Genomic DNA, 26936 nt, shown 5'->3' on the forward strand with positions numbered 1-26936 from the left:
TGGCTGTTTTTGTCATTAAAATCATTGCTTATTGTCAAGAATTGAAATTTCAAAAACTTTCCGTTAAAATTTAGACAGTTCACAAATTCGATTTCAGTTATTTGTTCTCAATAACATTGCTTTAGAGATATTAGGAGTTTATGAATTCAATGTCACTATCTGACAACATTGTGAGAATACAGATAGCTATCATCGCTAGTTTGTGTTTAGTTTTTTAAATAAATAATAGTTTAAAAAAAACTAACAAAATACGCTTTTACAGAAAATCCAACAAAAAAATAGAAAAAAAAATTTAATAAATTTAAATTAAAAATAGTGTAAGAAAAAATGATTTTATTGTAAAAAAAAGCGTGGGGTGCATGGTATCAGTAGTTATAAAAATTTTTTCGACAGATATGAGTCGAAGGGCTATTTTGATAATATCCTGAAAAACACTCCATGCTTTTTTACAATAATACTATTTTTTTACACTATTTTTAATTCAAAACTTATTTGCTATTTTTTAGTTGGATATTCTGTAAAAGCGTATTCTTTTAGTTTTTTTTAAGCTAATATTTTTTTTTTATTATTGTATTGTCATCGGTCCTTAATAAGTATGACAAATTTCGAGTTAATCCGACATTTTGAAGGAGGTCAAAATCATGTTCAAAGATTCTGTTACATACTAACATACATACCTACGTCTGAAACTAATAAAAGCGTATTAATTAGGTAAATATCTCACTACTACGAGTATATATGCGTAAATCAACATGCGAATGCTCATCTTCTATGCGTTGCTAACGAAAATAGTTGTTGTTGGCACTGCAGGGAAAACTTTTCCGTTCTGACCTCCAAGGGACGGATATCCGTAAACTGGCTTAAAAAAAAATTACCTCCAAAGAGTGCTGCTGTCTGTGTCCTTAATTTCCTTCGTCAGATGATGGAGGAGGGCGGCGTTCGCGTTCGTGTACCACTCCACAGCCTCGGTCATTGACTTCTCGGCGTTGATGCTGGCTCTGAAAGGATTTGTATTTTTTTTTTGTTTATTTTTAACTGGATTGTTCGAGGCAAGAGATTATCAATTTTTTTTTACTTTATTAACCCTTTGACTGCCGTGTAGATAACCCGTGCCCTATGCGGCGCACTGAAGTAATTATATCGATTTCTCTTACTAAGCACCAGCATTGCGTAACTTTACCTTCTTTTGTTCTGAATCAATGTTTTAATCTTTTAGATCTCTTAGAAACAGATTGATTCTTAGTTACTTCGGATTCGTCTTCCGGCGTCTTAGAGACAGAAGTCGATATGATTACTTTAGTGCGCCAAGAAGTGCCCCGGTGACTACACGACAATCAAAGGATTAAGGTTATTATCCGGATTAACGTGCCCACGGTCAATCTGGTTGGTGTTAACTGGTTACTGAATAAGCCCGGTGAATTTCATCGTCCACTTTGAGACATGTTCTAAGGTGTGTCATATTATTCAGGTGTCTCATACGTCATCTCAGCACTCACTCCTTTCTCTCGCATAACCTCTTTCACATAGTCCGTCCAAGTTTTTTTAGAGCGCCCCTTCCATCACATTGTCATCTACTCTCATACTGTCTTTTTGGCCATATGATCATGAACCTATGTACAGCTCGAATAGAGTATCGGTGTTACCAAGCCAACTGGATCATACCAAATAGACAAATCTGTGTTATTACGAAGCTTGAAGGTATCACAACATGGTATTCATTAAATAGCAAACAAAAAAGGCTTGAATAGACTGTCATAGTGTTCTAGATATTCCAAGCTTTTAACCTCGAAATATCAATGCGGTCTCAACCTGAAGAGGTGACAGATTTAGAACGATTAACTTTCACCAGTCAAGTTCGTTGAGAATTGATCGAGGACAATCATAAATTGACCTTTTTTTTTATTGCTTAGATGGGTGGACGAGCTCACAGCCCACCTGGTGTTAAGTGGTTACTGGAGCCCATAGACATCTACAACGCAAATGCGCCACCCACCCTGAGGTATAAGTTCTAAGATCTCAGTATAGTTACAACGGCTGTCCCACCCCTCAGACCGAAACGCATTACTGCTTCACGGCAGAAATGTGGTACCCACCCGCGCGGACTCACAAGAGGTCCTACCACTAGAAATTACGCAAATGAACATTTTTGTGGGTTTGATTATTATTACACAATGTTGTTCACCGTGGAAGTCAAGTTAGTACCCGCCTGGGATTCGAACATCGGTGCATCGTTCAACACGAATGCACCGGACGTCTTATCCTTTAGGCCGCGACGACTTCTCTGACCTGTTTCAAGTTAGCATTTACATTTACTGGTGGTAGGACCTCTTGTGAGTCCGCACGGGTAGGTACCACCGCCCCTCCTGTTGCTGCCGTGAAGCAGTTATGCGTTTCGGTTTGAAGGGTGGGGCAGCCGTTGTAACTATACTGAGGCCTTAGAACTTATATCTCAAGGTGTGTGGCGCATTTACGTTGTAGATGTCTATGGGCTCCAGTAACCACTTCACACCAGGTGGGCTGTGAGCTCGTCCACACATCTAAGCAATAAAAAAAATAAAAAAATAATAACTTTTACACGCACCTACACTTGCGTTATTGTGTAGTCTCTCTCTCTCTCTCTCTCTCTCTCTCTCTCTCTCTCTCTTTCTCTAAACCTTGAAATGTCGTAAACAAAATAGCTTTAAGGCACTCACAATAAGCACTAGAGCTCCATGTCAATGCCCTGAAAGTTTTAGCAAACTCAATATTCGAGGGCTATTCTCACACGTTCGTTTGTGTAAATTCAGTCCTAAGCAAATGTTTACTACAGATATTTGTGGAGTACCAATTCTAACCTTACCCCTAAACAAATAAGTCTTGGATTGCTACGAATCATTCGGTATCGATGATTAAATATTGTAGAGGATACTTATTCTATGACATGTCAATACGAACTGGTTTCTATTCGTGTCAAAATATTGAACATCTTTCTAGGAGCTGTTTGACGGATTTATGCCACTTTCTAAGCACACTTTATTTACAGTATACGAATAGGCAAAAAGAATAAACAGTGTATATTTTCCTGTTTGAGAACTGATTCTTTTTATTTATTGATTTAGGAACTTCGATAATATCAATAAAATTGTTTAGAACAAAACAAAAGTGAGGCAGTAAAGGAAACTAATTCATAAGGTAACAATGAATATGGTCTTATTTCGGCAACCGAGCAAACAATAGTTTTAACGTGAAATTAAATTTGTGATTTTTCTAATGAGACTTCAATGTAACGCGACGTTAGCTGGTGCGCTAGGTCGACGTTCAGTTCGTTTTGTATGTAATACATTGCGTTTTAAGTAATAATGGTAGATCCAGGGAAGCAATGGCCTTGCTACGGCTAGTAGTTTTCAAGGTGGGTGGCACATTTAGGTCGTAGATGTCTATGGGCTCCAGTAACCACTCAACACCAGGTGGGCTGTGAGGTCGTCCACCCATCTAAGCAATAAAAAAATAATTAAAAATAGAAACTGCTAGCAAATTCGCCAGACTGAGCCCCCCCTTTTTTTTCCTACCTAACCTAATAGCCTTGAGAGGCTACTTCAGCGGAACCTTAACTAGTAGGTGAGCTCACGGGGCTCAAACCTGACGACGTTGCTAACACGAACCCTAGCAAAAGCCATGCTTCGCAGAATCTACCCGGATCGGAAACGCGACCCACTGCGAAAATCCGGCGAGAAACTCAGTGGGCTGTGTCTGAGGGTAAATTTACTCGTCGAGCCCTTCGTCGCAAGCGGCGGGTTCGACGAGAACGGTGACCGGTGCTTGGGGTACCTAAAAGCACCGTCAGTGGATCGGGAAGATCTGATGACGTGTTTGGGGCGACGTCGACTGTTTTCCATTCTTTTCGCAGTAGTTACCGGCGGCCGCGATGAGAAGGTTCTCGTGTCGTGCCGCTTTATCGAAGTGGCGCATCGACGCCGACTGCAGATACTTACTGATGGACACTAAGTCCAGGTCGTCATGGAGGTGCTGAGCCCCGTGAGCTCTATACGTTCGGAGAATCGAGTATACTACCTCGAGGTTACTAGAATTCGTATTAATGAAATATTACCTTTGTGTGTTATCGTATTAGTTCTTCTCATACCTTATCGTATAGGTTTCCTAGAGTATTCTTTGCCTCTCTCTCTCTTGTGTGTCCGCACGGGCAGGTACCACCACCTTTCCTATTTCTGCCGTGAAGCAGTAATGCGTTTCGGTTTGAAGGGTGGAGCAGCCGTTGTAATTATACTGAGAACTTAGAACTCATATCTCAAGGTGGGTGGCGGCTTTTACGTTGTAGACGTCTATGGGCTTCAGTAACCACTCAACACCAGGTGGGCTGCGAGCTCGTCCACCCAAATATGCAATAAATAAAAAAGCTTTGTTGGTGTGAACGTTTGCGTCAGCTATTAAGAAAACAACAACTTTTTTAATCGAGAGGTTCAATCTCTAAACAACATTTCCGTACTCTACTGAACAAACAACGCGGTTATGTATTGAACAAATAAGCGAAGCTCTCGTGCGAGATGGCCACTCAGTTTACGATCCATAATACTTGGAAACGATACAACATGTACCAATACACCTGCATTATATTTCCAATGCATTCTTAACCGGTATCCCGATAATTTCTAGAAAACGATAAGCAAGTTTTTATTAAGTTGCAAAATTGTAAAGTTAATACTGTTTTATTTCAAACTAGCTTTTGCCCGCGACTCCGTCCGCGTGGAATAGTTACTTTGGCATAACGCTAAATTTTAGCCCCCCCCCCCACTTCAATTACGTAGAAAGTGAAAATAATTTTGAATTATATAATGTTAAGGAGCTATTTAAACCCCTATTTTGAAACATTATTTATTGGTGCTCCACTTTTATTGGCCTTACTGTGATGTTATATAGCCTTTAGTCTTCCTCAATAAATGAGCTATCTAACAATGAAAGAATTTTTCAAATCGGACCAGTAGTTCCTGAGATTAGTGCGTTCAAACAAAAACAAACTCTTCAGCTTTATAATATTAGTATAGATTGATTGGGAGAATAGTTGAGGCTTCAACTGCGTGTCTCAACCGTGGTTCGGAATGTGGACTCCATGATGACCTGGAGCTTGACTGAATCAGCAAGTGTATACAGTTGGCATCATTGCGCCACTTTGAGATGGCGACACGACACGCAAACCCTCTTGTCGTGGCCGCCGGAAATTACATACCTGATCCTTTGGACCGAACGGTAAACATTCGACATCGCCCTAAACACGTCATCCTCCCCCCCATCCATTAACGGTGCTTTTAGGTACCTCAAGCACCGGTCATCGTCCTCGTCGAACCCGTCGCTTGCGACGAAGGGCTCGACGAGTAAATTAACCCACAGACACAGCCCACAGAATTTCTCGACGGATCTTCTCAGTGGTTCACGTTTCCGATCCGGTGGTAGATTCTGCGAAGCACTGCTCTTGCTAGGGCTAGTGCTAACACCACTCCGGTTTGAGCCCCGAGAGCTCACCTACATGCTAGGGTAACGCTGATATAGCCTCTCAAGGCCATCAGCATAGGTAGGGAACAAAAAAGCGTGTCTCAAGGAGGGTGGCGGTCTTCATGTCTAAGGGCTCCCATAACCGCTTAACCAGGTGCGCCTTGATCACATTCACCTGTCTAATTAAAACTAATTTATGGAACTAATTAATTAATCTAAATTAACATTAATCAAAACTCAATTTAATTATTACGGCAATTTTCAAAATCGCAAGTTCACTGTCACAATTCAATTCTTTGCCTTCTTGTAATGCGTTCGTTACTTCGCTTCGAATAGAACTATCTTCATTTCGCTCATCACGCTTGTATAGTTGTTTCGATTGTCTAGAATTTTCCAGAACATTCGAGAGGCGTTGGAATTGTTTTGATATCTGGTTTCGCTACCTGACCACAGATGGCGTTACATGTTCCGACATAATATGATTAATCCCCTACACCGTTATCTCACGAAATTAAAGTAATGTTATGTGCAGTTATACAATGTTACTCAAACAAGACAGTTCCGGGAATGCGGCGTCCTCCATGTGACTCACAACATGACTAAGCCAGCGAAAGACTGGTTTGTTTTCTTTTGCGGTCAACACGTCTCGATTTTGTTTAATTAAAATACCATATCGATGATTAAGCTCTCAAGTAAATAGTCGAGAAGAAACCCTTCTCAAATACAAGCGAATTACGCTGTAATTTTTGATAGAGATAGAAAAAAGATATAGTCGAAGAAAATGTATTAAATAGTAGCTGTATTACGCTGTACGACTTGGCATATAAAGATGATATCTGAATTCACAAAGAAAACATTTGTTACATAAACACGCATTGTTTGAATAAGTTTAAGATTCCGCAGGATTCTCTGTGTTATGGGCACCAGAGACTAGCATACATACTTAAATACGTTTAAATGTATACCTACACATATTATAAAGAGGAAAGATTTGATTGCTTGTTTGGAAACTACTGAACCGATTTAAAAAAATATTTAATGGTTGGCCCCGGGTGACATAGGTTATGTTTATTATATTTAAAAAAAAATTAGAGATCCTTACCAAAACTCCATAATGTAACCCAATGTGTAAAAAGTTACCTAACATTATTTACATCGCGTACGCTACTACCCAAGCGAAGCCGGGGAGGGCCGCTAGTCACTACGTAGTATAAAACAAAATCGCTTTCTCTGTCCCTATATATATCCCTATGTATGCTTAAATCTTTAGAACTACGCAACGGATTTTGATGCGGTTTTTTTTATAGATAGAGTGATTGAAGAGGAAGGTTTATATGTATAATAACATCCATTAAATAGTGGAGAAATCAATAATAAATGACAGTTTCCGAAGCGAAACGAGGGCGGGTCGCTAGTCTATATATTATATAAAAATGAATTGCTGTTCGTTAGTCTCGCTAAAACTCGAGAACGGCTTGACCGATTTGGCTAATTTTGGTCTTGAATTATTTGTGGAAGTCCAGAGAAGGTTTAAAAGGTAAATAAATATGAAAATGCTCGGAATTAAATAAAAATAACAATTTTGTTTACCCTTTGACGAGACCCCGTCGGACGGATTCCTTTTGTTTGTTTTAAGTTTATTTTATACAAAAGTTTAGGTCTTTTATTTATCGATTGAGGCACTACGAAGTCTACCGGGTCAGCTAGTAGATAATGAATATCAAGCAAACCTGTTCATCACACGAATGCTTGCCCAATGTGGGAATTAAATCCACAACTCTCGGCGTAACTGCACCACCGAGCCAGTCACACATATAAAATACACATATAAATTACACATAAAATACACATATATAATACACATAAAATACACATATAAAATACACATATAAAGTACACGCATAAAGACTAAAATTCGAAACGAGAATTTCGCAAATACAGTTACTCACTTTTATAATTGGAACCAAAATAATTCCATTTTTAGATACGTTTTGTGAGTTTACAAGCGCGCTATATACATACTTTTGATCTAAAAAAGACATTCAGAAAGAAAAAGACAGAAAACTCCATTTCGCTTTTAGGACCAAGTAAATCACAATGTAGAACAGTTTTTCTTTCTTTTTTACCATCCATAATTTTTTGATAGCGTTCTTTGATAACGCCTTTTTAAAACTAATTATACAGTACTGAAATGCATTTCATAAATAATTATAAAGCAGTATTATTGCCCATTTACTTTCTCGCGATTTCGATCCGGTGGTACATTCGGCAAAGCACTGCTCTTGTTAGAGCTAGTGTTACCAAATCCTCTCGATGCCTCCAATGAACACTACCCTAACTCCTTTTTTTTTTTTCCTACCTAAGCTGAGAGCCTTGAGAGGCTATTTCAGCGTAACCCTAACTTTTGTAGGTGAGCTCACGGGGCTCAAACCTGGTGACGTTGCTAACACGAACCCTAGCAAGAGCCGTGCTTCGCAGAATCTACCACCGGATCGGAAACGCGACCCACTGAGAAGATCCGGCGAGAAACTCAGTGGGCTGTGTCTGAGAGTTAATTTATTCGTCGAGCCCTTCGTCGCAAGCGACGGGTTCGACGAGAACGGTGACCGGTGCTTGAAGTACCTAGAAGCACCGTTAGTGGATCGGGAGGATCCGAGATGACGTGTTTTGGGCGACGTCGACTGCTTTCCATTCTGTCCGCCGGATCAGGAATGTAGTTACCGGCGGCGGCTCTAACTCCAAATTCGTAGGTTCACAGGAGGAGAGTTTAAACGAAAAAAGTTGACAAATATATCTGCAATAATAAAGATTTTATGGTTTTTTCTTGTGTAACTAGCTGATTTACTCTTGCTTCGAACCCCAATAATAATGAATTTGTAATACTTTTAAAATAGTGAAGCGATTTGTGTGAAAAACGAAAACTTCAAAATTTTGAGTTAGGGTAGTGTTCATTGGAGGCATCGCTCTGATGTTGAGCCTGTGAGTTCACGTACCATAATAATGAGATTGGTTCTAGCTATCTTTTTTCCAAAATTTCATTTAAATATAGTCGTATTTCCGCGCGTTCTAAACAGACCTTCCACATGTCCACGGCTCGAACGAAATATGCTTCTAACTCTTTTGTCCGTAGATCTTGTAAGTTGTATGATGCTAAGTTCTCTAGTGCTGACATATTTTGCTTGTCACTTGTAGAATTATAGAAAAGCTATTTTAAAATATTTATAAGGTGATTTAGTCCGATGAGTATTATAGTTTTATAGTGTAAGTTGATGTACAAAATAATATGTGCGTATTGTGTTGCTTTTGTTTTTTTGTAACTTAAGATTCTAAATTTCTAAATTTCTATTCTCTGTTCACTTTCTACCTATATGTGATTTTGATTGTGGAAACATATTTGGTTATTGTTTTAGCTATTTAAAAAAAAAAAAAAGTTTGTATTGTTCTGTTTGTTTCCTAATTAAATAAATAAATAAAATAAATACCAGTACGGGCGTAGCTCGAATAGCCCCTTAGGCTATCAGTGAACGGGTAGGGGGGAAAAAAGCAGCATTACTCCTCCAGTATACTGCAAAAAAGTAATCCAGTAATAAGTCAATAAAAGACCGCCTACAATTCCCACGGAACCCTACAAACCGAAATCACCGACAAGCCAATGCATAATATGTACAAACCTCTACATAATTATACTAAGCACACAGGATTTTACTATATTTTTTATTGCATGGATGGGTGGACGAGCCCATAGATATATACAACGTAAATGCCCCAACCCACCTTGAGACATGAGTTTTAAGGCCTCATTTTTAATTGCTTCACGTCAGAAATAGGCAGTGTGTGGTACCTACCCGGCTGACTCACAAGACGTCCTACCATCAGTTAATGAATTGAATAATTATTTAGCACTCTCATATTGTTATGGTGAATAAAATATTGACGAGTATTGTTTACGAAGGGAAATAGGCACTTAAACTACAACTCCCATATCATTCAACCTCGATAGAGAATCGTTAATATTTTATACGATCGTTTTAATAATGCTATAATTATAATGAATTGGATACCTGGTACAGAGCGAGGTCACATGATACCTACTGTCCAAATTGTTTTTTATTTTTTATTTAATGCTTAGATGGGTGGACGATCTTACCCACCTGGTGTTAAGTGGTTACTAGAGCCCATAGACATCCACAACGTAAATGCGCCACCCACCTTGAGATATAAGTTCTAATGTCTCACGTATAGCTACAACGGCTGCCCCACCCTTCAAACCGAATCGCATTACTGCTTCACGGCAGAAATAGGCAGGGTGGTGGTACCCACCCGTGCGGATACACAAGAGGTCCTACCACCAGTACTGTTTGACTAGATTACGATAGTAGTTTTCGAAGATAGACATATGACCACAAATGGTGGACGGTGACATTAACGTTATAACCTATGAGCCTCGCAACTGTCTCTGTTATCTGTATCTTCATACTGCAAGGACTTTGGCAGACATTTCGACCAATTTCTTTTTTATTGCTTGGGCCTTGGGGCAAACCCCACTGCTCGAGACCCAGGGCTGCTAGGTCTCCATGGAGACCTCTTGTGAGTTCGCGCGGGTAGGTACTACCACCCTGGTTATTTCTGCCGTGAAGCAGTAATGCATTTCGGTTTGAAGGTGGGTGGCGCATTTACGTTGTAGATGTCTATGGGCTCCAGTAACCACTTAACACCAGGTGGGCTGTGAGCTCGTCCACACATCTAAGCAATAAAAATAAAATAAAAAAAGCGTGGACTGTATTTTGTGCTGGTCGCTTCAATAATTTGATATATTCAGAGAGAATGTTATTTTTATTTTATTTTAATGTAGTTACAACACGTGCACGTACGACCTGAATTGTTGATTGACTTACAATGAATGTGTTGTCAAAATTATTATTCTATGTCAGAATTAAAAAAATTGTTATACAAACTTCATGTTTAGATTTGCTCTGAACACACGACACTAGACCGTTCGTATGAATCATTGATTTGTACTAGAGGTCCCGCAGTAGTCGAAATTCGACTATAATTAATTGGAATTGTAAGTTTGTATATTATTATGATTGTATTTTATACTTCTATAATCACAAATTTCGCCAAGACTACACTATAAAAAATATTAAGAAAGACAAACAATATTTAATCTATTCTCAATTTGACAACAGACGTCAAGAACAAAGTTTGACAATAAATAGTGTGCATGCGTGTGTGCGTCAAATACATGGTATGTAGTGTGTGTAATGTTTTCTTTATTGATTTAATGTATCTTTTATGCATTATTATAAAAAAATATTAGCATTGTGCACTTCTTTTCTATATTCTCTATAAGTGTGCAAAATTTCATACTCCTCCGTCCGCGCAATTTTCGTAAATAGGGATACAAAGTTTTTGCTTCACGTATTAATATATAGCTTTGAATATATTTATTTGAAAATATGAACTGAACATTTTCGTGTTGTTCTCTTAAGACAATATTTCAAATCTGAGTCATGTCTTCAAGTGATTCGGCGTTAAACGTTCCGAATTATTAAGCTTCACAACTTAAGCTTTTACACGTAAATTTTATTGAAGTCTCAGAACGAAGACCCTCTTTAGGCATTCCTTGAATTCGGAGGCCAGTTAAAGATTTTTGCGGGTTTGACCTCTGTATAACAGAATTAAATTTAGTAGTTTTAATAAAGTAGTTGAATATTGTTGATGTAATAAAAATAGTTATCTATACTAATATTATAAAGAGGAAAGATTTGTTTGTTTGTATTGAATAGGCTCCGAAACTACTGAGCCGATTTGAAAAATTCTTTCACTGTTTGGAAGCTACACTATTCCCGAGTGACATAGGGTATAATCTTTTTTGAAAAAAATTAGGGATCCTTACTAAAACTCCAATAATGTAACCCAAGGTGTAAAAAAATTACCTAAATTACCTAACATATTCTTTACATCGCATGCTCTGCGCAAACGATTGATGATAGAATAAAATAATGTACTACGATTTTGTAGAACACATTATTATTTACAAAAAGGCTCGCGACAGCATATGTCTAACTATTATAGTTATGCCGCAATAAGTGTTCTTTTATTAAAAAAAAACAACGTCAAATATCGTTGAAATTTTTGTTAAAGACCGGAGCGGGCCGCTAGTTATTATTAAAAAAATAATAAAGTTTGAAGTGCACGGCGATATTTGTCTCACCCCTTAACCAGAGAAGTAAATAATTACGTATGATTAGAGTCACTAGAACGCGAATTACCTATAAGACGAGGAGCACATTAATTAAAAGCACAATCCGCAAGCCGCTGTTAATCGTTGGTTCTCAAAGTATATTTATTTATTTATTAAGTTGCACCAACAAAGTGATCATCAATACAAAACATTGAACAATTGACAAAAGTTCATGGCAGATGTCACCTCAATTATAGGTGCAATCGACAGTGCATTAACAAAAAAAATAAAAAAATATATAACTAAAATTTGATTACATTCGATTGATTGCTTAAGATTAATTTATATTTAATTGGGAAATGATCCGTGACAGATGTTTCCTGTAAGCTGTGAAGAAATTTGAAAAAACATCTATTTCACTTAAAATTAGTTCAGCGCAATCGGACAACTCCAAAGGAACATTGACGGAGACTGCGCTACCGTGGACATTATTGTAGTCCCAAAGTATTCTGCTTAAGGGAGAGTAAGCACCTAAATTCGAACGAGCGGGCTTTCTTATAAACGTTTTATATTCATTCATTTAACTATCTCAGCCATTTTATTGAGAGAAACTCCTTCAGCGACCAGTTAGACAAAAAAATATACATTAGTCATATTTAGGCTTTTCAGCTCTTGTTAAAGATATTGGTGCTTCAAAGAAATTATACAAACAGATAACTGTGTGCCGAACAAATATCAGATGGACCATGTGCTCGTCTACCGCAATTTAAAAAAAACGTGTGGCACTCGGGAACTGCCGCGGTAAAGCTATTGCATAGCATTTTTTATCAACTTATGCAATTATAATTAGACAATCATAATTTAATATTAAAACAATAATAAAACAAGACCATGCTATATTAAACATTAATAAAAGCAAAACCTTAACTGTCCCCTTCACACTCATAAGCTAGACCGCGCGAGAGAGAGATGGGCAGACTTTTCATGATGCGCATGCAGTGTGACGTCACGCCACGCGCTTATTCACAAACACTACACAAGCGCAACGTGTAAATGTGTTGAACGCGAGCTACATGGTAGGCGGAGTGAGGGGTGTAAGGTTTTTTTCGTTACGGAATTTCATGATACGGTCGCCGCGCTCAAGGCCCGCGATAAAAGCTATGCAATAGCTTAAACATGTTCTGTGACAGCCAAGATATTGCTATCGTCACCGATCAAAGGTAATCAATAACTCATTCTTACGTAAAATTTGAGCACCTCTGCATTCGATTGTGAAAGAAAAAAAAAGGTACTATTTTTGTCATAGTCAAGATATAATGTGTTAGTAAATAAAACTATTTTGTATTTACATTTACTATATTTTATATTTCTTAAAATCATTCATTGTATTTTCATTCAATTAATCTTACTTTTCTAATTTGAAAATACTATTGCACAGTCGATTGCACATCTATCTTCAGGTGTACTTATTGTCAATTTGTCAATGTTTTTATTGATGATCGAACACTTTGTTTGTGCAACTAAATAAATAAATAAAGAGCGAACGCCAGTATTGACTGTATAGTTTGTTGTAATTAAGGCCCTCAGCGCAAAAGTGGCCAATTCATATCCGTGCTTTTAAATTGCAATTTATTTAAAACATAATAAATTTTGATGCAAAATCGGCCTATCCCTAGTTTCATCCGTAGATAACAGATGACTTTGTGAATATCATTTTAGCGCGTATTTTTTTGCCTACGAAGTATTATAAAGGTAAATTGGAACCTCATTATCTCCATACTAATTATGGTAAGCTTAGGCCACTTTTGCGCTGACGGCCGAGTTTCTCGCCGGATCTTCTCAGTGGGTCGCGTTTCCGATCCGGTGGTAGATTCTGCGAAGCACGACTCTTGCTAGGGTTCGTGTTAGCAACGTCATCAGGTTTGAGCCCCGTGTGCTCACCTACTAGTTAAGGCGAAGCTGATATAGCCTCTCAAGGCTATCAGTTTAGGTAGGGAAAAAAAAGGTGACGGCCTCAATTATGCTCTGACAAAGAGGAGTACGGTTCTGCATCAAGATACAAAAATAGCGCGCAATAAGAAGCCCAGAATAAGTGTTAATTTGTGGCAAAAAGTAGGCAAGGTCGCTTCGTATTATAGCAAATGTTTATCGTACCAATCGTCTCCGAGTTCATTCAGTGCACTCTCGGAATACTGACAGAACAGGTTTGTGTGACTCACTCCAGGCGAAAGTCAACATTGTTATGTATGTCATATAGGTGTAGTTTATTTATAGAGCCTAATGAAATGATAAAGATGAAATCATTTTACTTTAACCGTAGAAGGGTTTCGATAGATATAATAATAAATATGTCTGTTTCAATAAGCAGTTTATAAGCAGTATCATTTAAAAATGTTTTCTTTTTAACCTCGATTTTTTGTTTTAATTATTTCCCGATATCACGCAATATTTTATCGATTTATATATATTAAGGGTCGTCTTAACTACATGGATGATGCATTTTATGGATCTATGTTTTTTTTATGAACTTTCAATGCGGTATATAGCAACTTCTAATGGATTTAAAAAAAAAAAATTGTTATAGATGGGCGGACGAGCTCACAGCCCACCTGGTGTTAAAAGGTTACTGGAGCCCATAGACTTCTACAACGTAAATGCGCCACCCACCTTGAGATATAAGTTCTAAGGTCTCAAGTATAGTTGCAACGGCTGCCCCACCCTTCAAACCGAAACGCATTACTGCTTCATGGCAGAAATAGGCTGGTACCTACCCGTGCGGACTCACAAGAGGTCCTACCACCTTAAGTTATTCTCGTACGGATAGTTTTACTAATCGATTTATTCTCAAATCGATGTTTTGCTAACATACAGATTACTTTCATTTGCTAACATTTTCATCAACTATGCCGATATATACAAGTCGTCAATGCGCTTGGAGAGCTGCGCCCGCTACAAATGTAGACAAAGGAACAAATTTAATTATAATAACGGTAAATCAAAGTATATTTATGTTAATATACTGACGTATAAGTCGCGAAAATAACTGCTCATTTCAAAACAAACAAAACTAGAACGTGTAAATAGTGCATAATTCATAAAATGTAATCACATTAACAGAAAATAGGATTACTTTTTTTTTTATAGCCCTTGTAGGCAGACGAGCATACGGCCCACCTGATGGTGAGTGGTTACCGTCGCCCGTGGACTTCAGCAATGCCAGGGGCAGAGCCAAGCCGCTGCCTACCGCTTAATACTCTCCACAAGCCTCGTTTGAAGAAGGACATGTCATAGCGCTCGGGAAACACCGTGGAGGGGAGCTCATTCCATAGCCGGATGGTACGTGGCAAAAAAGATCTCTGGAGACGCACTGTGGATGATTGCAGTGGCTCCAGGTAGTATGGATGAACTCTACTCCGGTGGCGGGCGGTGCGATGGTAAAAACGAGATGCCGGTATCATCTCGAACAATTCCTCAGAGCACTCCCCATGGAACATACGGTACAAAATACAGAGGGAACCGAAGTCCCTCCGCAGACCCAGAGGTTCCAAACGATCCGTGAGAATGGGATTATCGACAATCCGAACGACCCTTACTTATTTTAAGCATTAAATGAGCAAACGAACATAGTAAATGTTCACGATTCACTTTCACGGTGAAGGAATAACATCGTGCAATAATAATCAAACCCGCAAAATTATAATTTGCGTAATTACTGGTGGTAGGACGTCTTGTGAGTCCGCACGGGTAGGTACCACCACCCTGCCTATTTCTGTTTTTAAGCTGTAATACGTGCTTGAAGGGAGGTCAGCCGTTATACTGAAAAAACTGAGACTTTAGAACTCATGTCTCAAGGTAGGTAGCGGCAATTTCGTGGTCTATGTCTATGTGCTCCGATGACAATTTAACGCCAAGTGAACTGTGAGCTCGTTCACTCACCTTAGCAGTAAAAAAGTCTATTAATATTAATTTGGTGTTAACAGAGTCAAGGCTGCCTCTAATTTTGTATCAGGTTTGACGGGCAGCCGAGTTTGGGGTTCACTTGATATTAAGCCGTTATCTGTTCCTATAGACATCTCATTTACTTCGAAACAAGTGTAGTGCTTTTATCAGGCTCATTTCACAATAGTCAGGTAAGTAGTTATGATAATTAATTTTATAAAATATAGAAAATCCTCAATAGAATGATCAATAGAATGAACGGATGTTTCCGATAAGTAAATGCGAAACCGTGAAATGATGTCACATGACCGCTGACGTCAAATGCACAATTACCTCGAAGTAATTATACAAGTTTTCACAAATATACAAGAAAATAACAATTTTACTGATTTAATTTCAAAGACTTGAGAAAATCACACAAACTAATTTCGCCCTGAACTAGGATTCCCCGTACTCATCATAAGAGCGACCGGTTGGCATAGTATCCGTGCCGTCCGGACCCGGCAGGCTGGGCTTGGCCCAACGAGGTATCCTGGGACACCAGCGCCTGGGCAGCCTGCCGGACCATCGTGCCGAGACGACCGGCTTACCAGAGCTTTCATTTCGCCTTGAAGACTCCGTCGGGCGGTCGTCCTTAGAGTGAGCCGTGTGTTTGCTTGCAGTGTTGACTGTGGTAGCCGCTTTACCTCACCCTGGATCTGACCTCGGAGGGATCGGACGCTTGGGTGAGTCGTTTTTTTTAGCTATGCTGATAGCCTTGGGCTATTTCAGCTTCGCCTTGACGTGCAAGTGAGCTCACGGGGCTCAAACCTGATGACGTTGCTAACACGAACCCTAGCAAGAGCCGTGCTTCGCAGAATCTACCACCGGATCGGAAACGCGACCCACTGAGAAGATCCGGCGAGAAACTCAGTGGGCTGTGTCTGAGAGTTAATTTACTCGTCGAGCCCTTCGTCGCAAGCGACGGGTTCGACGAGAACGGTGACCGGTGCTTGAAGTACCTAAAAGCACCGTTAGTGGATCGGGAGGATCCGAGATGACGTGTTTTGGGCGACGTCGACTGCTTTCCATTCTGTCCGCAGGATCGGGAATGAGGGTTTCGTTTAGTGAATAGGGCCTTACCATTCTTAGGCCCGCGGTCCGCTCCCTAATCTGCGAATCGCCCAGTCTGACAACCCTGTGCGCCCTCTGTCGGAAACATAGACTACACATACATACCGAGAAGAACCTATTCGTCATACGAATATTTGCCCGAACCGAGAAACGAACCCAAGACCCCAAGTGGAGGCACTGGTTACCGCAACACGTGGACACTGTCAAGTGAAGACCAGATATACACAAAAACATGTGAGTAACGAATGTGTAAATAAAATCTGTAATTTTTTGAACATAAAATTGGAAATTTAAATAAACAGCGCAATAAATATCAAGCCTTTATTGCTATCTAAGTACTTGTACTAGCAGCTACATCCTTAGCAAAATTGTTTTCGTCTATCGCAATAACATCCGACCGAGTTATTGAAGGAAACCGCGCGGGCTTCCCAGGCATGCATAGTATCGATCCTCAGTCCGCGACAGCACCGCGTTTATTCTCGGCAGACTCTACTCCATATTCTGTAAGCGGAGTGAAATGTCCCTTCGGAACAAGGTGACACTTAACAAAATTTGCATAACGTCATGACTTACTCGAGTGTGGTGTTCGCTCACGCGGCCCGCAAACACATAGACAACCTCCAAACCCTGCAAACCTGCTCTTACAGGTTAGCCGTTAGCCGTTAGAGCTCCATGGTTCGTGAGGAACGTTGACCTACACGACAACCTGAGCCTACTAATCCTCCTAATCCTGTTAATGCTTGATTTATAAAAAAGTACCGATCTGTCTCATAGTAGCATAACAGGCATCTAGCCAATCCGGCTATAGACGCAATTGGATAACGCAAAAAGTCTTTAAATATAATTTAAGAATATTTTAGATTTCGTCGATAGTTTACTGATGTCTTAGGGTGGGTCGCGGCATTTACGTTGTAGATATCTATGGGCTCCAGTTACTAATTAACACCAGGTAGGCTGTGAGCTTGTCCACCCATCGAAAAATAAAAAATTAAAATACTACGACGCATATCATACGCAGTATCTCGCATCTTTTTATTGTCCTCAAACTATTTCTGACGTTTCGAATATTTTCCAGTTTTTGTGGTCAGACAAGACTAATTTTTTTTTTTCATTTTTTGTCAGGAGGAAATCTTTTTTTTTTTTTTTTATTGCCCTTATAGGCAGACGAGCATACGGCCCACCTGATGGTGAGTGGTTACCGTCGCCCATGGACTTCAGCAATGCCAGGAGCAGAGCCAAGCCGCTGCCTACCGTTTAATACTCTCCACAAGCCTCGTTTGAAGAAGGAATCACCGGACTTCCGCCCTCCACTGGGGATGGAGGGCGGGGCATGTCGGAGTTGAACCCACTAAAACCTCCTGTCGCTCAACAATCAGCATCCAAACCTCGCATGAGACAGAACTCATGACAAGGCAAAGGGGGGAAAGTGAAGCGTTTAGTGCGGAGCACATCTCTCCCATCACCCTCCCCCTCGGGACGCCGGATTGGCGGTCGTCGGCGCCACGACCACCAGTCCTCTCGGTCGGCAGGCTATCCGAAGCCCGCCTAGATGGCGCCGGTTAGAATGGTCTACCCTCGGAATACCCCGCTGGGTCAGAACCAGCGTGGGTTGAGGATAGCCGGCCTTCCATCACCCGGACGCTCTTGCATAAAACGCGTGCAGAGCAGCTTGCACGTCGTCTTCTTAGGTCCCCTTCGCCGGTCCCCAGGCCGACATGTGAGAGAGACCCGAAACACTTAGAGGGCCAAGGCAGACACGACTAAATAATGTGTTATACGTCAACATTTTACTAACCACCATCTGGTTTATTAACTATTTAGTATCTGTGAAAGTGCACAACCACCATCTTTTTTTTCACTGACAATGACACATAAATAAATAATGACAATTTTTTTTTTTTTTTTTTATTGCTTAGATGGGTGGATGAGCTCACAGCCCACCTGGTGTTAAGTGGTTACTGGAGCCCATAGACATCCACAACGTAAAATGCGCCACCCACCTTGAGATACAAGTTCTAAGGTCTCAAGTATAGTAACGACGGCTGCCCCACCCTTCAAACCGAAACGCATTACTGCTTCACGGCAGAAATAGGCAGGGTGGTGGTACCCACCCGCGTGGACTCACAAGAGGTCCTACCACCAGTAATTACGCAAATTATAATTTTGCGGGTTTCATTTTTATTACACGATGTTATTCCTTCACCGTGGAAGTCAATCGTGAACATTTGTTGAGTACGTATTTCATTTGAAAAATTGGTACCCGCCTGCGGGATTCGAACACCGGTGCATCGCTTCAACACGAATGCACCGGACGTCTTATCCGTTAGGCCACGACGACTACAAAATAAAATTGGGAGATTAAATCGCAAAAGCAGTTTAAGGTAGTTTTCAAATTACAGCACAAGAGCGCATTATGCGGCATAATGCTCAACGTTGAATGTTCCAACTACAGCAACACTTCGCACAATCGAGCACTCAAAAGTACTGCTCTCGCGTGATACTCGCAATCGATACCGACTCAGTGACAGAAAATTGACAAGTGTTTTTTCTTTAAGTTGGCATTGATCGAAATTTTGTTTATATTATCGTTAGTAATATTATTTAATGTTGAAAAAAATTGTAAGGCTTTCGTTTCGTCGTAGTTTCCTAGAAATAATCAATGTTAATTAAAACTGTGCTAACTTAGCGCACTCTGCTGATGCATTTGAAAACTAATTCACATTCCAATTAAGCTTCAGCATAATTCGGCATTGTGCGTCACTGAGTCTCGTTCCGATATCGAGTCGAGGGAACGCGTTCCCGGCCCCGTCACGTCACAGCCGGAGTCCCGCAAGGCTCCGCCCTCTCCCCGTTACTATTCAGTTTGTATATCAACGATATACCCCGGTCTCCGGAGACCCATCTGGCGCTCTTCGCCGATGACACCGCCATCTACTACTCGTGTAGGAAGAAGGCGTTGCTTCATCGACGACTTCAGACCGCAGCTACCACCATGGGACAGTGGTTCCGGAAGTGGCGCATCGACATTAACCCCACGAAAAGCACAGCGGTGCTCTTCAAAAGGGGTCGCCCTCCGAACACCACGCTGAGCATCCCTCTCCCGACTAGGCGCGTCAACACCCCCGCCCCCGCCGTTCGCCCAATCACGATGTACGACCAGCCCATACCGTGGGCCCCGAAGGTCAAATATTTAGGCGTCACCCTCGACAGTAGGATGACATTCCGCCCCCACATCAAGACGGTACGCGATCGTGCCGCCTTCATCCTAGGACGTCTCTACCCGATGATATGTAGGCGAAGTAAAATGTCCCTTAGAAATAAGGTGACACTCTACAAAACTTGCATACGCCCCGTCATGACCTATGCAAGTGTAGTGTTCGCTCACGCGGCCCGCATACACTTAAAATCCTTTCAAATTATTCAATCCCGTTTTTGCAGGATAGCCGTCGGAGCCCCGTGGTTCGTCAGGAACGTCGACCTCCATGACGACCTGGACTTAGAGTCCATCAGTAAGTATCTGCAGTCGGCGTCCATGCGCCACTTCGATAAAGCGGCACGACACGAGAACCCTCTCATCGTGGCCGCCGGTAACTACATTCCCGATCCTGCGGACAGAATGGAAAGCAGTCGACGTCGCCCTAAACACGTCATCTCGGATCCTCCTGATCCACTAACGGTGCTTTTAGGTACTTCAAGCACCGGTCACCGTTCTCGTCGAACCCGTCGCTTGCGACGAAGGGCTCGACGAGTAAATTAACTCTCAGACACAGCCCACTGAGTTTCTCGCCGGATCTTCTCAGTGGGTCGCGTTTCCGATCCGGTGGTAGATTCTGCGAAGCACGACTCTTGCTAGGGTTCGTGTTAGCAACATCGTCAGGTTTGAGCCCCGTGAGCTCACCTACTAAAGTTAAGGCTACGCTGAAATAGCCGCTAGGGCTATCAGCTTAGGTAGGAAAAAAAAAAAAAAAAAAAAAAAAAAAAAAAACTGAGTCGCATTATGCTCTGTAATTGGAAAACTACCAAAATTGCATGCAATATGTTCACGGCACAGCGAAGATAATTTGTACGTTAGAAAACAGTACATAAAACAGAAAAATACAATTTGTAATTTTATTAATAATACAAATAGAGTAGGTCAATTGTTGCGGAGTAAAAAATTAATTTTCTTTAATAGCCAACGCAATATTACACGCTCATTTAATTTAAAATTGTTTTCAATTACTTTGCTACATCAATTATTTGCGTCGAATGCATATTTTCCATATAGAACAGAAACCTTAATGATATTTTTAATACGGGGTAATGGAATTCGAAGCCACTCCTAGCAAATTGTGTTTGTACGTTAGAACTGACCACACGATGTGCACTTTTCTTAATTGGTGTAAATTTATGGTTTCTCGAGAAGAAATAATGCAAAATTGTAATAAAAAATAGTTTAAAAAAACAAAAAATACGCTTTTATAGAAAATCCAACTAAAAATTAGAAAATAAATTTTAATAAATTTGAATTTATTTTTCATTTTTTAGTTGAATAAAATTTTTTAATTTTTTTTTTAAATATTGAATTGTCATCGGTCCATAATAAGTATACCAAATTTCGAGTTAATCCGACTTTTCGAAGGGGGTCACAATCATGTTCAAAGATTCCGTTACATACTAACATACATACGTCTGAAGCTAATAAAAGCGTATTAAAAAAGAAATGATTTCACAAAACAATATAAGAATAAATATTATTAAAGGTAACTCAAAAGCTACTGGTCAGATCTTGATAAAAATTAGCTGGGACTATAGAAGAAGTAAGTTCTGAGGGAACACACAAAGAAATAATAAAAGCGAATTTGATAACCTCCTTTTTTGAAGTCGGTTAAAACTAGTGAAAATTCTGGTTTTTTTTATTGCTTCGATGGGTGGACGAGCTCACAGCCCACCTGGTGTTAAGTGGTTACTCGAGTCCATAGACATATACGCGTAAATGCCGCCACCCGCCTTGAGATATGACTTCTAAGATCTCAGTATAGTAACAACGGCTGCCCCATCCTTCAAACCGAAACGCATTACTGCTTCACGACAGTAATAAGCAAGGTGTTTTTCCCTACTTATTCGATGGTACCCTAAGGGACTATTCCTGATACGCATGGACGGGTAGGTGAGCTCACAAGCTAGACAGAATTTGTTAACAATAGTCTCAAAAAGAGCAGTGCTTCGCAGAATTTACCAACGCATCGGAATCGTGAACTACTGAGAAGATCCGGCGAGAAACTCAGTGGGCTATGTCTATACGTTAACATTCCCTGTTATATTATACTGTCTTCCTGGTAAAAGCAAAGACAATCACTAACGACTGCATGCGATGACGGAGCCAAAAATTATAAGCGAGCTTCAATGTGTAAGTAGACCTCGTCCTGCTCCAACTTTCGACCCTTGTAATGGTAATAGATTTTATCCCTCTGCTGTGTTCTATAGTGCGTTTCCAGAAATCTCTACGTCGCCCATAGAAATCACCGCGAAAATACCGTAACCCGTGACCTTCGACTGACTCTGGTTTGATTTCAATGGTAGGCAGCAGATTGGCTCTGCCCCTGCCATTGCTGACGTCGACGGACGATGGTAAGCACCACCATCACCATCAAGTGGACTATATACTGATCTGCCTACAAGGGCAATAAAAAAAAAGATATCCTTCATCAACACTCGCAGGATTAAGTTTTTTTTCTTGTTCCCACAGACGTCCACCGCTGGACATATGTCTCCCCCAAGGCTTGCCACATTAACCGGTCTTACGCAGTTTGCATCCAACTTGAAAAATACTGTATGCCTATTAACATGTTTTCCTTTAATTTACTTCTTAATTACCAAAGTGTTGAGTAACAAGTTTCGGTAAGTATGAAACGAAAGAAGATATCATGAAAGTTGGATTAAGCTTCAAAAGTATGAATACTTTGATTGATGGCCCCTTCTGTAAGTTATCCATCCAATATTGTTTGTGAGAACGTAGTATTTCTAATAATTGGTTTGATAAAACAATATTGTTGTCGTTTGATTTATATTACGAACTAGCTGACTCGGCAGACTACGTAGTGCCTCAATCGATAAATAAGAGACCTAAGCTTTTGTATAAAATAAACTTAAAACAAACAAAAGGAATCCGTCCGACGGGGGATACATCAAAGGAAAAACCAAAATTGTTATTTTTATTTAATTCCGAGCATTTTCATATTTATCTACCTTTTAAACCTTCTCTGGACTTCCACAAATAATTCAGGACCAAAATTAGCCAAATCGGTCTAGCCGTTCTCGAGTTTTAGCGAGACTAACGAACAGCAATTCATTTTTATATATATAGAATATGCAACACGATTGTGAATATGCAATACGATAAAAATAATAATATTTAAGGATTAGCGCACCTCTATTACATATAGTATATAGAAAGCACATGTTCTGTCCATTTGAAAGTTAACTTTTTGTTATTTTGAATGTTCAAAATATGTATTTCAATTCAATACATAGCATTGATTTAATAGTATTTTCATCTTCGCGATAAAAGAATATCAGGTGCACAGAGATTAATCTTGTTGTGTTTACGAATTGCTAAAAAATAAATGCCGCCCCCTATCTTGAGACATGAGGTCACATTGTTAAGAGAGCTTCGTTCATAAATATTTTTATTGCTTTCTTTGACTTCACGAGACAAAGAAATCAAGTATATTTGATTATTGAAACCTAATACAGTTGTCGCTTAATATCGCATTTATTATGTTCAAGATTTTGAATAATAATATGTTCTTTAAAGTATGTGAAATATTTTTTCCTACCTATGCTGATAGCCTTGAGAGGCTATTTCAGATTCACCCTAACATGTAGGTGAGCTCACGGGGCTAAAACCGGAGTGATGCTGACCCTAGCAAGAGCAGTGCTTCGCAGAATCTACCACCGGATCGGAAACGCGACCCACTGAGAAGATCCGACGAGAAACTCAGTGGGCTGTGTCTGTGGGTTAATTCGCTCTTCTAGCCCTTCGTCGCAAGCGACGGGTTTGACGAGGACGGTGACCGGTGCTTGTGGTACCTAACAGCACCGTTAATGGATCGGGAAACTCCAGTACAATGAACAGACCGACTTCAAGATACTGTTAGTTCTTTATGTGTACAAAGAAATGTAATTATAATTGAATGTTCTTAACAAAATATGTACTAGACGGTTTATGTTCACATTACGCGCGAAACCGTCGAATATTAAAATAATCTATACTAATATCATAAAGCTGAAGAGTTTGTTTGTTTGTTTTGTTTAGCACGCTAATCTCAGGAACTACTGGTCCGATTCGAAAAGTTCTTTCAGTGTTAGATATCCCAATTGTTGAGGAAGGCTTTAGACTATATAATATCACTAAGACAAAATGGTGTTTTTTTCTTCTTTTGAGAGCTACCGCAGCTTGCACTGTGGAAACGGTTAGTTTCGCTAAATAATGTATTAGCCGATCCTGCAGACCAAATGGTAAACAGTCAACGTCGCCCAAAACAAGTCATTTCGGATCCTCCGGTGCTTTTAGGTACCGCAAGCACCGGTCATCTTTCTTTTCGAACCCGTCGCTTGCGACGAAGGTCTCGGCGAGTAAATTAACCCACAGACACATCCCACTGCGTTTCTCGCCGGATCTTCTCAGTGGGTCGCGTTTTCGATCCGGTTGTAGATTCTGCGAAGCACGGCTCTTGCTAGGGCTCGTGTTAGCAACATCTTCAGGTTTGAGCTTCATAAGCTACTAGTTAAGGCTTCACTGATATGGTTTCTCCAGACCATCAGCTTAGGTAGGAAAAAAAATTATGAGAGAATTATGCCCCATTAAAAGGCTAAAAAAAGTTTGCGAAAGCATAAGTCTATATTTTAAGGTTGGCTCAATATAGCCTTTTTTATGCTAACCAAACTTGTTCTAAATAAAGCATTATTTATTTATAAGGTGTTTTTATAAAGATGATATTGATATTAATATTTTCACCTTCTACGTAAATGAAGTCGCGGGTAAAGTTTAGCGTTATTCCAAAGTAACTATTCCACGCGGACGAAGTCGCTGGCAAAAGCTAGTGTTAAATAAAATTGAGAAGAATATACAAGGTATAATTTTATTATTGACTTTACTCTCAACACCAAGCCACGTGGTGGTCTTCGCGATGCCAAGTACAGACACAGAAGCAGGAGGATCATCAAACCTAAATTAATCTCTCATTTGGGGAATCACGATTTTAAATACTGGTAATGAGGAATTTGACGTGACGGGGAAGACTTACAATGATTGACACTCATATACATTTTTTTTATTCATAAATTATAATCTGTCAGAATTATCAATTTTTTTTTACTTTACCATTTATCTTAGCTTTATTATCATTATTTTCACTCTAATATTTCTTTCTTTTGTTCATCAAAATGTTCAGATTTCAACGATTTTTACACTATAAGGTAGGCACTATATTATTATAATACTAGCTGACCCGGCAGACTTCGTAGTGCCTCAATCGATAAATAAAATACCTGAGCTTTTGTATAAAATAAACTTAAAACAAACAAAATGAATCCGTCCGACGGGGGACACATCAAAGGAAAAACAAAACTGTTATTTTTATTTAATTCCGCGCATTTTCATATTTATTTACCTTTTAAACCTTCTCTGGACTTCCACAAATAATTCAAGACCAAAATTAGTCAAATCGGTCCAGCCTTGCCCGAGTTTTAGCGAGACTAACGAACAGCAATTCATTTTTATATACATAGATAATACTATAAGGCGGAACTATTCACTTTACTAATACGTTTAATTAAATATTCACAAGAGATTAATGTTACCAGTATAAAAATTTGTTATCCAAATCGAATTGCGTGGTAAAAATTGAAAGTCAATATAATGTGTAGCGACAATGTGAATGATCCGAGATCATGGACCGTTGTCGTAAAAACACAATAAATGAACTTCAGCGCTGCTCTTAATGAAACAATAAAACAAGCCAAGGCAGGTGGAATGTGTCTGTGGAAACTGCCATCTCTAAGTAAGACTAATCGTTACACCTGTTAACTTGTGTTTTTATTAAATTTTAATGGAAACACACGAGCGGATCATCCGGTCTTTGAACTCTGTGCTTTCATTGGAATTTAACTCGTTAATGGTATTTGAAAAATAATTTTCCGACGGTTGTACTTTACAAAACCAATACGGATTGTGATATCATTATTTTTGTTGGGCCTTTTCAAAACAATTTCACGAATTCGTATCCTGATTTATTTCTTTTAAGTTCTTTTTTTGTTTATTGCTTAGATGGGTGGTCGAGCTCACAGCCCTCCTAGTGTTACGTGGTTACTGGAGCCCATAGACATCTACAACGTAAATGTGCCACCCACCTTGAGATATAAGTTCTAAGATCTCAGTATAGTTACAACGGCTGTCCCACTCTTCAAACCGAAACGCATTACTGCCTCACGGCAGAAATAGGCAGGGTGGTGGTACCTACCCGCGCGGACTCACAAGAGGTCCTACCAACAGTTAAGTTCCCAAAAATATTGACAGACGAACACCTTAACGCAACTAATATGACTACTGAAATTAATATATAGATTCTAAAGGCATTTATCGTATAGTCTCACACACATTATAATTTAATATAACATTAAAATATTCACACAAATAGTAACAGACAGGAAGTCGGTCATAGACTTCCTTTAAAACTCCACCATCTGTCAATCCATTCGCATTGCTGAAGTCCATGGGCAACGGTAACCACTCACAATCAGGTTGGCCGTATGCTCGTCTGCCTACAAGGGCAATAAAAAAATGCACTGTGTTTTTTAAAAAGCGATAACGTCACTGACCTCAACTCGGTGAGTTCAGTTTGAAACGTAGCTCCGTCAACGGGCCTCGTGCGATTCTTGAACATCAGCACCGGAAGATCGCCCATCTTCTGAACTGCCATGTCGGTTCTCACGTACCGTTGCGTTAGATTTGACCTGCACAAATTGGTCAACCAACGAATGTACTAAGTAAAAAGTGCAAACTACAACAGGCCTTGTGTGCTTAGTGTGAGTTTTTTAACGTTTTCGATAGCGTAAAAGTTAACTCATTTTTGTATGGAGTTGGAACGTTTGCGTACGTTAGCCGCTAGGAGCGCTGTTCTAATTGCATATAAATTTGAGTTAACTTTTACGCTATCGAGAACGTTAAAAA

The 26936-nt window shown here is 39.8% G+C and overlaps 1 protein-coding gene across 1 annotated transcript in view; it reads right to left on the bottom strand.

The window, feature by feature from the left end:
• The window catches only part of LOC101742005 (guanylate cyclase 32E), a 50826-nt gene extending 24111 nt beyond the window's left edge, over positions 1-26715 (bottom strand). The window contains exons 1-2 of the mRNA XM_021346270.3: positions 26585-26715; positions 876-998 (exon numbers count right to left, since the gene is read on the bottom strand). Coding sequence (XP_021201945.2) covers positions 876-998; positions 26585-26685 — 224 coding nt within the window. The 5' untranslated portion in view covers positions 26686-26715. The remainder of the gene's footprint in view (positions 1-875; positions 999-26584) is intronic.
• Positions 26716-26936: the final 221 nt, after the last annotated feature.

Source organism: Bombyx mori, chromosome 8 (assembly GCF_030269925.1).
Source record: "Bombyx mori chromosome 8, ASM3026992v2".
Lineage (NCBI taxonomy): Eukaryota > Metazoa > Arthropoda > Insecta > Lepidoptera > Bombycidae > Bombyx > Bombyx mori.